The sequence below is a fragment of the Sinohyriopsis cumingii genome, chromosome 14 (genome assembly GCF_028554795.1).
Source record: "Sinohyriopsis cumingii isolate HCF-2022 chromosome 14, ASM2855479v2, whole genome shotgun sequence".
NCBI lineage: Eukaryota > Metazoa > Mollusca > Bivalvia > Unionida > Unionidae > Sinohyriopsis > Sinohyriopsis cumingii.
Genome location: NC_142974.1, coordinates 26905731 through 26921096, shown reverse-complemented (window position 1 = coordinate 26921096; position 15366 = coordinate 26905731). Strand labels below are relative to the sequence as shown.

Sequence of the window (15366 nt, the reverse complement as noted above, 5' to 3'; positions counted from 1 at the left end):
TGAAATAAATCCTCTCGAATTAAAAGAGAAAACAACTTAAAAAATCTGATTTCATTTCAGATGTTAAGATTTCAATAAATATTTATGATGAAACAGCCTTACTATAAAAACCTAGAACAGAATAAGACGATGAGGAGGAGGGACAAAAGTTTTCATTTCTGGAACAGTCTAAGTTATACACCACATCAGTTATATTATTAAGCTTTTAGCAAAGACCTTTGCAGTTATAAGATAGAACAAGAATTCCGGAGGGTAGGCCCATATAAATATGGAGAGATGGACACAGCTTTTTCAAATGTTAGGAAAATTTTCGTATTTTGTGACGTAATAATTGCACAAAGCATGCGTCATCTTGCTGTTTTAATGTTGATTCCTTGTGATAGACTGGGGTCACTTTTAATGTGAATCAAATTAGCTGTTCACATATAAAATCAATACAAACTACAAGTCAACCTTACACGAACATAATAACTAATTTACACTTACCAAATATACCATCATCATCTAACGTAGATGATCTTGAATCAACCCAGTTCCACTGATCAGATGAACTCATATTCCTGTAGCCACAATGGTAGCTTGTTTCAAAGTTGCAAATAATATCTGGGTCTTCAGATGTAAAATTAGATTAAAAAAGAAAATAGCAGCAGACAATTACAGGTGTGACACACTTTTTAATATATTTGGCTCATCGTTACAATGATAACAAATAGCGCATAAAAGCACGTATGCTGAGGCATTACGTTTGGTAAATCAACACTGCCTTATATATGGAGTTATTTCTATCTAATATAAAGCATATTAATAAATTTTATTGAATATAATAACACTTTAAGTCTTGATGGTATTTTATGAGGGTGGAACCATAATATGATAAATTCGTGTTTCTGAAGTATACTTTTATGTCCACTATATACTAAGGTTGGAATATATAATTTGTGTAAATGAAAGGTTTAAATCACATTCTAGGGATTAACTAACAGCTGTAACATTTTTATGTCTCAGCATATTTCACTGAGTTTAGTCAAAGAAAATGCACCTAGCTCAGTTAGAAGATATCTGCAGATTGTTAAAGAAAAAAGTATCAGATTAGTCCTTAAAGGATCTTTGATTATATATCAGACTGGAATAAAACAACGGCTTAATATATCACTTGCTTGCTCTCCTGATAACGTTAAGAAAATGTTATGATAAAATGTTTAACATACGGCATGTTCTCTCTTCATCCTCTCCAAGGGCGCAATCAGCTTTCTTATCACATTCATTGACGGAAGGTATACACTTTTCAAGACAATGAAACTCATCTAAGGTGCATTCTGAAATGGAAAGGACATATTTTATTTCATTTACAATACATATTTGTTATCATTTAAGATGTAGCAATTTATGGTTATTGAATATAATATAACTTAACTTGAATATGGTTGTCTCGCATTAGCGTTTGTCATGCAATACATTTTCCACATGTATGAAAAGAAAAAATATTTTTGATATGTTTGATAACTATGGACCTAATCTGAAGTTTATAATGTTTTCTTAATTTCAGACCTGCAACTGAAAGAAGAATATATTATGCAAATTAAGGTATAATAAAAGGTTACTAATTTGTTTTCTTTTTATGTTTAGGTACTTACCTAGTGGACTGCATAATCCTGTATTGACCGATATGTTGTCGAGAGAAAAGATCCCAGCTCCGGAAGATAAAAATTGTATGTAAAATGACAACGCGCCTTCTTCGTTTACTTGGATCTGACCTTTTTTCCACAGAGGGCCTTGATGTCCAGTTAGATTGAATAGGAGTTTTCGTTCAAACTGGCTTGTTGCAGCAAGTTTGTAATGTAGGTTAAGAATGAGTCCTGATGTAAAATCATTTGTCAGCAACTGGTAATTGAAGGTGATGCAGGTTGATCCATTCAGATTTGAATATGGTGAACGTAACTTGTCATTACCGTTTGATCTCAAGAAGTAATCTAAACAAAAATAAGAACAATACAACTATAGGTTAAATTGTGGCGAAAACATATATCCTATATCTGACGAAAGGTTTCAAATTTGCTTACGTTTATTAAGATAACATCATTTTCGTTTTATTCTGAATGATGATGTATCAATCAGCATATCATACTTTGAAAACGCTATGTGCAATAATTTTGCTGTTCACACTAGATACATTGATCGATCTTAATCAATTGAAGAAACAACATTGCTTCGCTGCTATAATTCTAACGTTGTCTGGCAATACATAGAAATAAATGCTTACTGGAACCATCTGTTATCCGTGTCCAGGTCCCTTGGTATCCACAGATGAAATCAGTGTGGTCAAAATTGCATGACACAGATATACCTAGAAAAGAGGGTTATCTTCAACAAGAAATCAAATCTTTGATATGATCAATAATTAGCTTGGGAAATGCAGAGTAAAATATCATGGTTCGCTGGTGTGTAATATGAAATCATTAGATGATAAGTGAGATAGCAATTTCTATACACTCTAGCATCTATTACACAAAACAAATTAACGTTAATCAGGTGAAAAGATCTTCGAAAAAAACACCATCATCTAACTTAGATAAATAAATTGAAATCTAATATATAACAAAATAGTATATAGATTTCCTAGGTGGCCACCTGTACGAAAAGGGGATTTTTACTTTGGTAAATGAGGACACATTGTGGTTAGGAGTCGGTCTCAAATAATTATATGTGATAAGGTCATGTAAAAAATTAAAAACCTCATGATAGCCTAAATAAGTAATCTTATGAAATCTCTAGACATGACACAGTACATCTAATTATGACATTTGTATAGTATGTGTATAATATTTCCAACTTAGAACAGGAACCTATATACAAATCAACATATCGGTATCATAGTTTGTTGTTAACGCTTTTAAAAGGATAGCTCAATTATGCAATCTAACCTCATTTAACTTGAAATCGAAATTACATGTTCATGCAAAGACATGCACATTCCTGATCTTCAGGCATGTTCTTCTGCTTCTGAACGATTTTTTCTGATATTTATAGGTTATTGCATTTGTATGGGGAAATAATAACGTGTTTATCGGATGGATGTACTGCACAACATTGGGAGTGCAATATATCCATCTAACAAAACTAGTTCATATTATCCCATACAAATGCAGTAACCATTTTGTTATATGCTCATTTTCTTATTATACCCAAGGCTTGATTACCTAAACAGAAATACACTACAAGAAACAAAGGAGCTGAATTGATGCTGCATTCCAAAACTAAACACAGAAGCGGCGCAAATTCATGAGTACACAACAACAACATTATTAATGCGCACACAACTCCACCCAGATAAATATGAACTTTGTCGCGCGCCTGACATCACTTTGGAAAGAAAATGGTGTTTTGGTCTACTTAAAATTGAAATGGAGAGTCATATTGTGTATGAATGCGCATTGCAACAACCTTTCCATTTGGTCTGAAATTAATATATTTTGGTATTGTGAGTGATTAGACTGGATTTATCTGTGTCAGTTCTGCATGAATTAACATCTGATCTGTGCAGCAATGAAGCAGCGTCCGGACTTATCTGCAAGTGTATTTGTGTTCTGTCATTGAATTTTGGAATCACAATGTGGGGAAAAATATGAACTCTTTCAATGTATATACCATAAAGACGCAGTTGAATTTGTTCATTTCATTTTGAGTGCAGTAAGGAGGGAATTATTGCTCTTGGAATGTAGACGAAATTACAGTACGATTTCGAAATGTGTAATCATGCTTTGGAACCCATAAACATGGCTCGTGTAATTCGGATTTGCAGAACTGAGAAAGTACATTACGAGGAAATTTAGGATGTAAAACTGTAAGTTTATCTTTTGCCATTCTTATCATTGGCTAAAGAAAACACTTTTATGCCTTGTCGCTTGCATGCTACTTGTACGGACCCAGCAATGTTATGACCTGTCTGGCTTCTATTGCTAGCCTAAATCCCAAACAATGTATCAAACAAGTTAACGCGGTATATTGCAAAGCAGCTGCAAAGGCCAAGAAACATTTGCTTTAGTTCATTCAATTTGTTTCCAAAGTAGTTCCTAATACAAAAAAAGGTGTGCAATATCGTAAAATATTGCACAATTCTGACACTGTAAGGTTAACATAGACAAATATGAGCATATAATAAATCAATATGTAGCATGGATTTAAACACTTTATAAGACTGTACATATTTGCATCAGTGCATACCAATACATACCAGGACAGTCTCCATCCAGAAGGCCAATTTTATCTAACGCTACATCCCCAAAAACTCCTTTCTTCCTCTTCGCTTTAAAGTGTAGGACACCATGTGATGTGGAGGGGAGTGCAACACATTTGAATTTCCATATGTCTTCGTTGTCACAGCACAAATCCTCGAGCACCAAGGATGCAGCCTCCGTGGCGAATATGACAGATAGATCGGCTACCTGTTCGTCACGCCCATACATATGGTAGTAAAAGGTAACTTTTGTGGTCGAAGATGTTATAATACCCGGGAAGAAAACGATTGAATAGTGGTTCTCTGCTCCAAAGGAACTGTCAGCAATTAAGTATGCTCCTGTAAACACAGTAAAATTAACCGCTCAAATTATATATATATATATATATATATATATATATATATATATATATATATATATATATATATATATATATATATATATATAATAACATTGTAATTATCAAATATGTTGTCTATAGAACTGTTGTTTTAGTACTACTTGAAATATAATAAAAATATACTCATTTTGAAATTAATAACGTGTTTAGTTTGTGAACAGTTACTATTGCTTACTTTTAGACACAACTGACACAAAAATGGAGGAAAACCTGCTCTCCTAAAATTAATTACAATTGAATAGTTTGTTCATGATTTTCTTTCTAGAAACAAATTATACGACCGTTGTATATTTTGTAAAAAACCCGAATTCGTTTAAAAAGTAAAAGCTTTATTTCATGTTTAAGATTTTTTGCAACAGTCTGTATTTGAATATAATAAATAGTTTAAAAGATATTTATCTGACTTTTTATATATGTTGGCTATATTGCTAGTTTTAAAGTCCATTATGTATATTTGTCGCAGGTAAGATACCAAAAATGTATTTCCTGATACTAACGAAATTACATTTGAGAGATTAGTCGTGCAGACAGCAGCTTGGTTTAAGAGTAGAGTATACTATTCAATGAAATAATTAGTAACTACAAACAGGGAGTTATTCTAAATGTTAGCTTTAAATTGCCAAATTTATTTCCACATACGACAAGTGCAAATAGCAATGACATAAAGATGTTACCGCCTGGATCGCCATTTGCATCGAACTGTGGACCAGTTCCGTTCGTCAGAGAAGGCCCGACATGTCGTGTCCACTGGTATTGAGAATCATAGAAACAATCTGACTGGTATGCCCCAGTAAAGGGACTGTCAAAATCACATGTATCATGCTGTATTCCAGCTGAAAAATAATGATACAAAAGAATCAGATGAAATGGTAAATGGATGTACCGGTTCAGCACATATGTGTAAAAACGCATATGAGACAGCAACCTGGAAATATCTTGAAACGAACTTAGTCTTTTTCTTTTTCTAAATAAGGCATAACTGTCATATGCATATTATTTCACTAAATTTCCTGCACAATATATAACGATTCGACTATTTCCTGCACAATATGTAATGATTCGACTATTTCCTGCACAATATGTAATGATTCGACTATTTTCTGCACAATAGGTAATGATTCGACTATTGATTGAAATGTGCAGTAAGATTGGAATATTATTTATATCGTATTCAGTATGAAATAATCATCAAGGAAGGCAAAGTTTGCTTTTGCCTTTTCTTGATAGATATATGTAAAATCACTTAATAAAAGTCAATGACTGATGCTGTCAACGATTAATTGGTGTGGTTTCAACATGTAAGTTTACTATATCAGGTATAATTCTCTCTCTCACCCTCTCTCTCTCTCTCTCTCTCTCTCTCTCTCTCTCTCTCTCTCTCTCTATATATATATATATATATATATATATATATATATATATATATATATATATATATATTATATTATGAATTCTTATTGACCGATTGTATTAACGTTCACAGCTTTACTCATTGTATTTTGAGTTGTTCTGGTAGAAAATGATTAACTCCTGCAGCCGTATTATATTCGAATGATTTCTAAACGGTTCTACACATGCTAACCTCAGACAAAACTGAAAAATTAATGTTGGACCAAAACATGAGATGCTCCTTTTTACTTAATTCGGATGTGGTCGCATTTCACCACAGAGTTAAATACACCAGCGCTCTAGAATTGGGATCCCATTTATCATTCGTCCATATGGAGACTGGAACAAATCGATCCCAAATGCGGGGGTGGGATAGATAATTCTGACCTCTGGCATGCTTACAATTTCAGCAACATATTAATTTTAATATGAATATTACGGTGTTATTATTTGAATAAGAAATATGTGGCAATTTGAATAAAGTAAACATTTTATTTTATCTGAAATGATTATGGAACCTAAAATCTGAAAATGAAATGTTTTATTACTTTTAACAGTTGAATAATATGCATATTCTTGCCGTAGAACGAATCGCATGCTGGACAAAGAATGTGTTTTGCGTCGTATTTCTGATCCATGATGGCGAAATTTGAAATATCAATGATGGTAACATTTAGTATGTTTGTTTTTTATCTACACTTTTACTAATATATCCTCACTGCTTCCATCCATTTGAACACATTTAATACGCATGAGGAAATATATTATCTTTCTAATGAGAACCATATTGTTGATTGTAATGATTGTGTGTTATTCCCAACGTGTTTATGTGGATCAGTAATGCTGTACAGACGTTGAATCCAGGCATGCATCATATTCGTACATTCTAATGAGAGAGAGAGAGTGGAAATTAAATTCTTAAAGCAGCTCTAGAACCTTTTAATTCAGAACCAAAGATGACAGATGATTAACTGCATAGGAACACATGAATTTGGAAGATGACTTTTCCTTGTTTGTTTGTATTGGTTAGTTTGCCAACGGAAGTTTGGAGTATTACGCGGGAACAACAAAGATATAAAAATGTTCCTATAAACTATACAATGAGGTCTTTGTAGTTGTTCATACTCACAAATGCAGTTTCTTTCAGATATGACGATATCATCTATGGCGACGACACTGTTTCCGTTTTGTCCCTTGAATGCAGTGAAAATTACAGAAACGTTATCGTACCCAGTGTAGTTGAGTGGAACGTTAGCCAGGAACCATTCATTCCCTTGGTTACCAGATATATAAAATACTTGTTCTGTCTTAGTTCCGTTATCGTATGAGACTGTTACGGACAAACTTCCGACATCATTTCCAGCCATATAGAATTGAAAGAAAACACATTTGGTACTTCTGGTGAGATCGAACGTTGGACTCTGTATCACAGCTCTGTCGCCTTCAATGCCTGAATCTGATACTGCTTGCATGTGGTATCCTGCACAGAAGTTATTTTAATTTGTCAATGAAACAGAGCAAATAAAAAGAGTATAGATGTCGTAAATGCAGTAGGAAAATAAAACTCAAATATTGAAACAGTTTGGGTACACGTTATGCAGAAAAGTCGGTAGCATATAGTTCATATCTAATCTCTTTGTTACTGGATTCTGCAAAGGAAAGTGAAAATAAAACCTAATCGAAATAATGATTAACACCGATTGAGGATGCACAGTCTATGAATATATCGGTACATGGCATTATAACTAAGTGGTCCTTTTTTTTTTGGGGGGGGGGTCCAAAAAAAATGATAAACCCTTCTCTCGTATCCAAGCTTTCCAAAGAAATCGACGAAAGAAAGTATACAGTCGTATAAAGGATGTGATAGTATGACAATAAATCTAAAATTATACATGTATCCTCTGCTTGAAATTTTCTTATCTAGAGCATGAAGGGCAGACTATTCAAACGTTGCAAAGATAAAATTAAATTCTTGACGGAATATTTTCATAATTGAAAATTCTTATCAAGCGTTTATGGGATACACTCTTATATAGTATTTGATAGTATGACAATACATCTAAAAGTATACATGTATCATCTGCTTGAAATGGTTTATCTAGAGCATGAAAGCGTTTATGGGACGTATTAAAGTAAGGGATAAATGAAGTTTTTTTTCAACTGGGAAATACAAAGGTCAGACTGTATTTCACATAACAAATGGATTCAATGGATTCAATTCTTATTGGCGGAATAAAGCCACATCACAGTCGTACAATAAAATGTTTCAACCCCCCATTCATAAATAATGTTTAAATGATTGCAAAAAAAATGTAATTTACCATCAAGATGACCTAATACATTTAAAACGTATGATTTGGTTGATTCCCAGTAGTAAACGGAAGAATTAATGATATATCCACACTTGTATGGTTCTTCAAAGTCGCAAGAAACCGGATCTGTAATACATAAATGATTATTTAATTAAGAATTGAACATAAACTCATCACAGAGAATTAGGATGCTTATCAATTGTGTTAAGGCAGTACAAGATGACACTTTCCTTGTTGTGGAAACATTTTGAAACATAAACAAAGAGTTTACTCTGCTGTATTCTATTAGTTGAGGATCTTTTGTACAGAAGTTCAGGGAACCAAGAGGACAAGGTATATAAAGATATAGATTACATTAATTTGCGTACCTTGTTTTTTAAACGGTGAGCCAAATATAGATAAAACAACACTTCTACGTATAATACATATATATATGTGTGTGTGTGTGTGTGTGTGTGTGTGTGTGGAGAGAAGACTAAAAATAAACTATTCAAGGTTCAACTGATTCTGTAATACTTTCTAACATACTCAATTATAAATATATATATATATATATATATATATATATATATATATATGATAATAATAATAATAATAATAATAATAATAATGATAATAATAATAATAATAATAATTATGTTGGAATTTATTACATTATCAGCTGACCCTTTAGTATGTGAAAAAATATTCCTTTTAATAGAATGAGTTGAACATAAAGTTTATTTTAACTTGAGTCCCTATGAAATGGTTTTGAACATATTGTTCTACTTGGAAAAGTAAAATGGTACATAGAAGTATACGACAAAGGAAATGACGCCAACCTACACTGTGTAGTTTTTTTTTAGTTATGTGGGTTAAGTTTATCATTAAGTGCAAACAAACCATAATTCAGTTATACCTGATGTATTTATTCTTTGTTCGTCTAACGCAATGGAATTTTGAGATGTCTAATTTTCGAAAGCAACTTTCAAACTTCACAAGCAAATTCCTGCCAGATTTGAAATATTTCAGAATTATGTTCTATATTAGGATTGCCATTTGGAACTCTCTCTCTGCCAATGAAATGAGTGTTCAATTCTAGTTTTTCACTTGAAAAATATAACACTAATTTTAAATAAGTAATAAGAACAATGGCTGGAATCATGAAGGAAATACAAAGTTAAAAATTAAGATATTATATCTAAAAAGTAATTTATTTAAGTGAAAATAGATTAAGCAATTTCGTTTGTAAGATAAAATGGTTTGAAAAATAATGTAGACTTGGATGATAGTGAACACCTTGTAGGCTTTATAGTAAATAAATAACTAGATTGGAAAACTATTCAGATCAGAGTGGTGAAGTCTAGTTTTGAACTTTAAAAATATAACACTAATTTTAAAAAAGTAATAATAACAAAGGCTAAGTGGCAAGTTGCTCTTTAATCATAAAAATGCAATTTCTTTAATATGTGACTTTTAGGTTATGAATAGTATGAAGAATATTTTCATCCTTATATTGTTATTATATTTGGAATAGTCGCAAAATGAGAATATACTATCAAAATAGTTTTTTTTTTTAAAACCAAGGCAATGTACTTTAGAAATTAACAAGATAACATGGGAGTAATAATATATCTATGGACGTATCAATATATCTAAAGAAATAATCGTGCCGATATTGTTACTTCTTTTGACACCTTTTCAGTCATATTGGAGAAAAGAAAAGATCTACACAAATTTTTCTTCCTGAATAAAATCTGTGATGAATTAGAATAATCAAGTATGACCTTTTCGGTTTGTGATATAGTCCTGTGACACTATTACTGATTTTCGCTTTAAACATGGAGTTGAGGCATGAATCTCGCAGGTCTCAAATATCATGCGTATGCAATATATATTGTTTGTATATAGAGGACTTAATCTTGAATTTATGAAAAGAGTTGAATAATATCAAACTATTGCGAATAATTTCGTTCATTCTGACAGACGTTGGACCTTTAATTTGTTGTGTGTGTGTAGAAAATAGTCTCAAGTAAAGCTGAACTAGTATTAATGTTTAAAAGTTGATTATACTGTTCTCACAATCTATACGTCAAAGAAGAAGCGTCCCTCCGAACAAACATAACATTTTACACAGACAAAATCATTTTTCAACACAGAATGTTTGTGATGTAAGTGTTTGTAGTACACGGTCCTTGTTTACGTTACATAACATGTCCCATTCACAACTAAACATTACATTATTGAAATATTCATTTATTGAAGCATATATTCCAATATTTACTAGATGTATTTGTGACAGGATATTTGCCGTATTTGACTTGGAAAGGCAGTCTGCAGAACATGCAAACAAATTTCACTCGCTATGAACTGAACAACACCCTTAGCTTTATTTCTTGCTGATGTTGTTGTCTTGGGGATTTAGCCACTTTTCATGTTGTAATATCATATACTTGATGTAATAAGCCCCATTGTTGTAAAGCGGCCATACTCTGTCCAACGAGACCATTTTCCCCCAAATCCTTACGTGACTCGAATACAAAAATGGCGGCCAAAATGGTGATTGAAAACAAGAAAATCCAGATGACGGGTTTAAAACGTTTCCCCATGTCGCAACTAATCAATAACGAAAATACTGGAAAATAATTTATAGGGCATATTTGGTCCAATCACAATCACATTAAGTGATATATTTATATGTTATAATGTCAAAAATATGAAACTGCAAACACTATAGACAAAGTCTATTTTAATATGTGGTTAAAAAAAATATTGACATATAACGTGCGTCTTCATCCCTCTATGTCTTATTATTCAAGCCTCCTTTCCTTTATTTATATATCAATTATAGTATGTAGAATTATAGTGTTCAGGATACGTTACTTTATTGTTTTTCTGATCCGTCTTTGTATCTTTTCGAACATACTATAACTGTTACTATAATAATAATAAAAATAACAAATATAATAAAAACAATTATAATAAAAACATCATTATCATCATCATCGTTGTCTTCGACATGAAAATAGCAGCTTGTAAGAAAAACAAAAATACTTGAAAAACCAAGTACAAAACTATAAATAGTCTGTCACTGTGTTTAGATCCCATGAAAATAAATCATTCCTTTTGGAAGAATATATTCATTTGGACCCGATAAACGCAATGCGAAGGCATATATTAGGATACATAAAGACATGTCTTCGCTAATTATGCATTGTGGTAATACTTAACTCAACATATAGAAATATTTTAATAACCGATACAATCTCAACTTCACTGCGCAAAACAGTCTTGAAAAGCCTTTATAAATGGCATTACAACGTCTTTAAATGTCTGCTAGAATGCTCAATAATCCGCTAAGCCCAAGAATGTTCGTCTTCTACAATGCTCGAATTATCATTGATGTGTAAATTAGATGTACTCTATGTACATATATGAGGTTATGTATGTATGTATGTATGTATGTATATATGTATGTATGCTTGTAAATGCGTAACCAAGCCTGAATGTTTGTTTTGCCTTGGATGCTATGTAGCAATGATCAATGCCGTTCACTCTCCCCGACTGTGTATAGTCCATGGATACATTATTAACATCATATCATGAGAGATAGAAATGAGAAGTCAAGTTAAATGATATAACATATTAACGATTGATTCGTACGTGGACAAGGCGTTGTAGTGACAGTAATATCGTCGATCGCAATGTCTCCTTGTGTGCCATTGCCCCTTTTTGCCTTGAATACCAATACATATTTTCCTTCCTTCAAGATATTTAGAACTGTACAGGACAAATGCCAGCTTGGTCCATGATTGCCGCTTAGGGTTTCAGTTATCTTGCTTTCGTTAGATTTCTCCATTTTTAAGAAAACCTTAAATTGAGAGAAAAATGGGATGTAGTGCACTTTGATCATCATGTTGAAATTACGCTCCAAAACGCTCAAAATGCTATGAAAACGTTCATTAAATTTTCATTTGATTCAAAAGGCAACTAAACACAAGAAAGTAAAAGACAATTCAGAAAATGCCAAGGCCCCCTACCTCTTCTTACAAATTATTCAAAGCTGGAAGACTACACTGATGTGGATGCTTTTTTAAAGCGTTAAATTATGATTACACTCTGTTTTGTATCAAAGCCAAATGAAGACGCCTAATTTTACTTCTCTGCACTTGCGATAAGATTGATTTGGTTTGAATTATCTTAACAAGTTCGTTGTAAAGTAAAACAGTAACTAATTGGTCTTTAAAGACGTAATGATATCACTGAAAACCGCTAATAAAACTATCGAAAAACAAAACTGACAATGGCGACTAGAAATTGCTTTCTCATCATCTAAAGACAATACATCATCGTGACGCTTTGGTATTTCATCTAGAAATGGTGCAGAAGATGCCGCCCTTTATTTCTCGCAATGCCACATGCCATAAGCAGGTGGGAGCTATAACTGAGGCAGAGATGAAGCGACATTGCAGAAGTTTATTGAAGCTTCTATTTCACGAAAGCGACCTCGCACTCTCATTTATGTTTAATTACTGAGGAATGCCTCTGTAGTTGAACGACAATGGAATAGTTTAGCATGCAACAGGTTAGCTCATAAATGCTGAGTTGTATTATGATAGTAATGCCTGCGTATTAAGTAGTGGAGCGAACAAATTCCTTAATTATGAAGATATAATTTTTAGAATTGAGATATAAGTGACTTAAAACAAAATAAAATCAACGCAGAACGAAAGAAAATATGGATAGTTATATTGTCAATTATACTCATTTCAAAGTTCATGTTCATTTTCAAAGTGAGTACTACCACTAAGATTTTTTCTTCTCTATGAAGCAAGGTTTCAACGTTGAAAACTAGTTGAGAAAAATATACAGTCGTAGGTATATTAATTGAGAGTTGAACGAAATGTAATCAGGATTTGCAGCAGAATGGAAATCTCAAGCAAATGTACATTAATTCTAAATGTTCTTCAATTAACTCAGACCATTGACAGATAATTGTGATAATAATATTCAGGGATATATTTGATTTTCGTTAATTGTTACAACATGTGATAACAGTTGAAACAATACATGTATGAGGCATTGGAAATTGCTATATGAGGTTTATTTGTTGTACAAGGTAGAATCAATTTTGTCTATATTCGACATTTTGTTCTCTAAACACTAACCAAATGTGTGTGACTATGACTGAGTATAATTGCCACCAAAACAATGTTCTTCCATCAAAGCATCACCTATGTAATTCGAATTGAATTTATTTTAAAAAGAGATCACTTCCTATGTAGAACACCATACCTCGAGAGAGTTTACATTCTGTCCATTCAAATTGTAGAAGAATCGCAGAAACAGATTCTCAGTTTTCTCAAAATAGCTGTAGACAGAAAATGATGCTGAATCTCCCGCAGTTCCATAACTTGAATCAGCTAGCATATAGTGGCCTAAAATATACACGAACATACTATGGAATATCACAAGGCTAATAATCACACCACTAACTGCTTAAAATGATTTAAACAAAGTAGTTAGTACTTTAGGAAGTCTACAACATTAATAATTAACAATTTAGCCGTCCAGCTATCACGTATCTGTATTTTTCTAAGAGATAATATATTAATAAATGCAAGAATTGGGCCATGATTGCTTATGTTTAAGATACAAAAAGAGACAGAATAATGGAATTAACACTTCTAGTACATCTTTAGCACGTATCTAATTTACAGCCATTAAACGGCAGGATGCATTTCTTGGCATCAATTTCAGGCATATGGCAGTTTTTATTTTTTTAAAAATCTATAACATATCTACCCGTGTTGTTTCTATATGTGTGATCTGCATTGGGTCCAGTGAAAGGCGAAAATACTGTGCCGGTGGACAGATGAAATCTGTAGGCATTATGATCAATGCACCCGTAGGAAAAAAGGCAACTGTTTAAACTTTCAAATGTGCACATTTCTGACAAAGGGAAAAATGAAAGATTATTAAAACACACACACACACACACACACACACACATATATATATATATATATATATATATATATATATATATATATATATATATATATATATATATATATATATATATATATCATACTATTCTGCGCAAATTATTTATTTTTTTATCAATATATGAACTTTGAAGCTAGTTAATGGTCATAATTTTACGTGCATTTGTTAGCAATGTACTTCAACTTTTACGTGATATTATACAGTTCAAGTGTATTAATCATTTCTAAATGGAAAACGTATAAAAACTTACTACTGAATTTGAATGTTCGCTTAAATATACATAATAAATATGCGCAAATTGCAAATAATAATTATTAATACTGACTGAGTTCTTAAGATATATTATGGAACGGTTTGATAAATTTCTTTGTCTCGAGTTTTGGACACCATTTACATATTAAAAAGTTCCTGCATTTCGTATTGCATAATGTTAATATTTCTCCTTCTGAGATCACATATAAATGGCAGTAGTTATATGCAGAATACCAAATAAATGCTTCGCTTACCTTAGGACCAAATTATGTGCTGATCAATATTAGGATATTCATTAAATTCTTTCAAAGGATATATACAGACTTTTACGTAGTAAATTAAATACACGTGTTATACCTTTTTGGCAGGCTGTCTGCTGCAAGGTTACTTCCAGTAGTGTGATAGTCAGATTCGTTCCGTCAAATGGCTGTCCTCTATTTGCATAGAAAACAAGTTGCAGCTTCCGGTCTCTGTAAACTGTGAGTTCTACACATTCACTAAAAATTCCATCGTACTCTGCATTTATTGAGAACAGACTTTCTTCACCACCATCATACGTAATATTTAGGCCGAATGCTCCTTTTGCCGCTCGACTTATTCTGTATTTGAATAAAATACTTCCACTGTATCGAAGTGTGAATACAGGAGATCTAAGGAAGGTTGTGGTGCCTTCTTTAGCTGCTGGAGAAAGAGTCATTCCACCTGTTAAAAATTTTAAGCAAAGCTTTGAATTAGCTTATAAATAAAATCGTAATGATATTAACTTAAACGTAAATCATAAACACCACTG

At 32.3% G+C, this 15366-nt stretch overlaps 1 protein-coding gene across 1 annotated transcript in view; it reads right to left on the bottom strand.

The window, feature by feature from the left end:
• LOC149783473 (MAM and LDL-receptor class A domain-containing protein 2-like) overlaps positions 1 to 15366 on the bottom strand; it is a 173174-nt gene that overhangs the window by 80410 nt on the left and 77398 nt on the right. Inside the window, exons 49-60 of the mRNA XM_089931714.1 lie at positions 14934 to 15278; positions 14121 to 14267; positions 13611 to 13753; positions 11979 to 12186; positions 8346 to 8462; positions 7154 to 7504; positions 5310 to 5468; positions 4232 to 4573; positions 2261 to 2344; positions 1635 to 1970; positions 1209 to 1316; positions 487 to 609 (exon numbers count right to left, since the gene is read on the bottom strand). Coding sequence (XP_089787840.1) covers positions 487 to 609; positions 1209 to 1316; positions 1635 to 1970; positions 2261 to 2344; positions 4232 to 4573; positions 5310 to 5468; positions 7154 to 7504; positions 8346 to 8462; positions 11979 to 12186; positions 13611 to 13753; positions 14121 to 14267; positions 14934 to 15278 — 2463 coding nt within the window. The remainder of the gene's footprint in view (positions 1 to 486; positions 610 to 1208; positions 1317 to 1634; positions 1971 to 2260; positions 2345 to 4231; positions 4574 to 5309; positions 5469 to 7153; positions 7505 to 8345; positions 8463 to 11978; positions 12187 to 13610; positions 13754 to 14120; positions 14268 to 14933; positions 15279 to 15366) is intronic.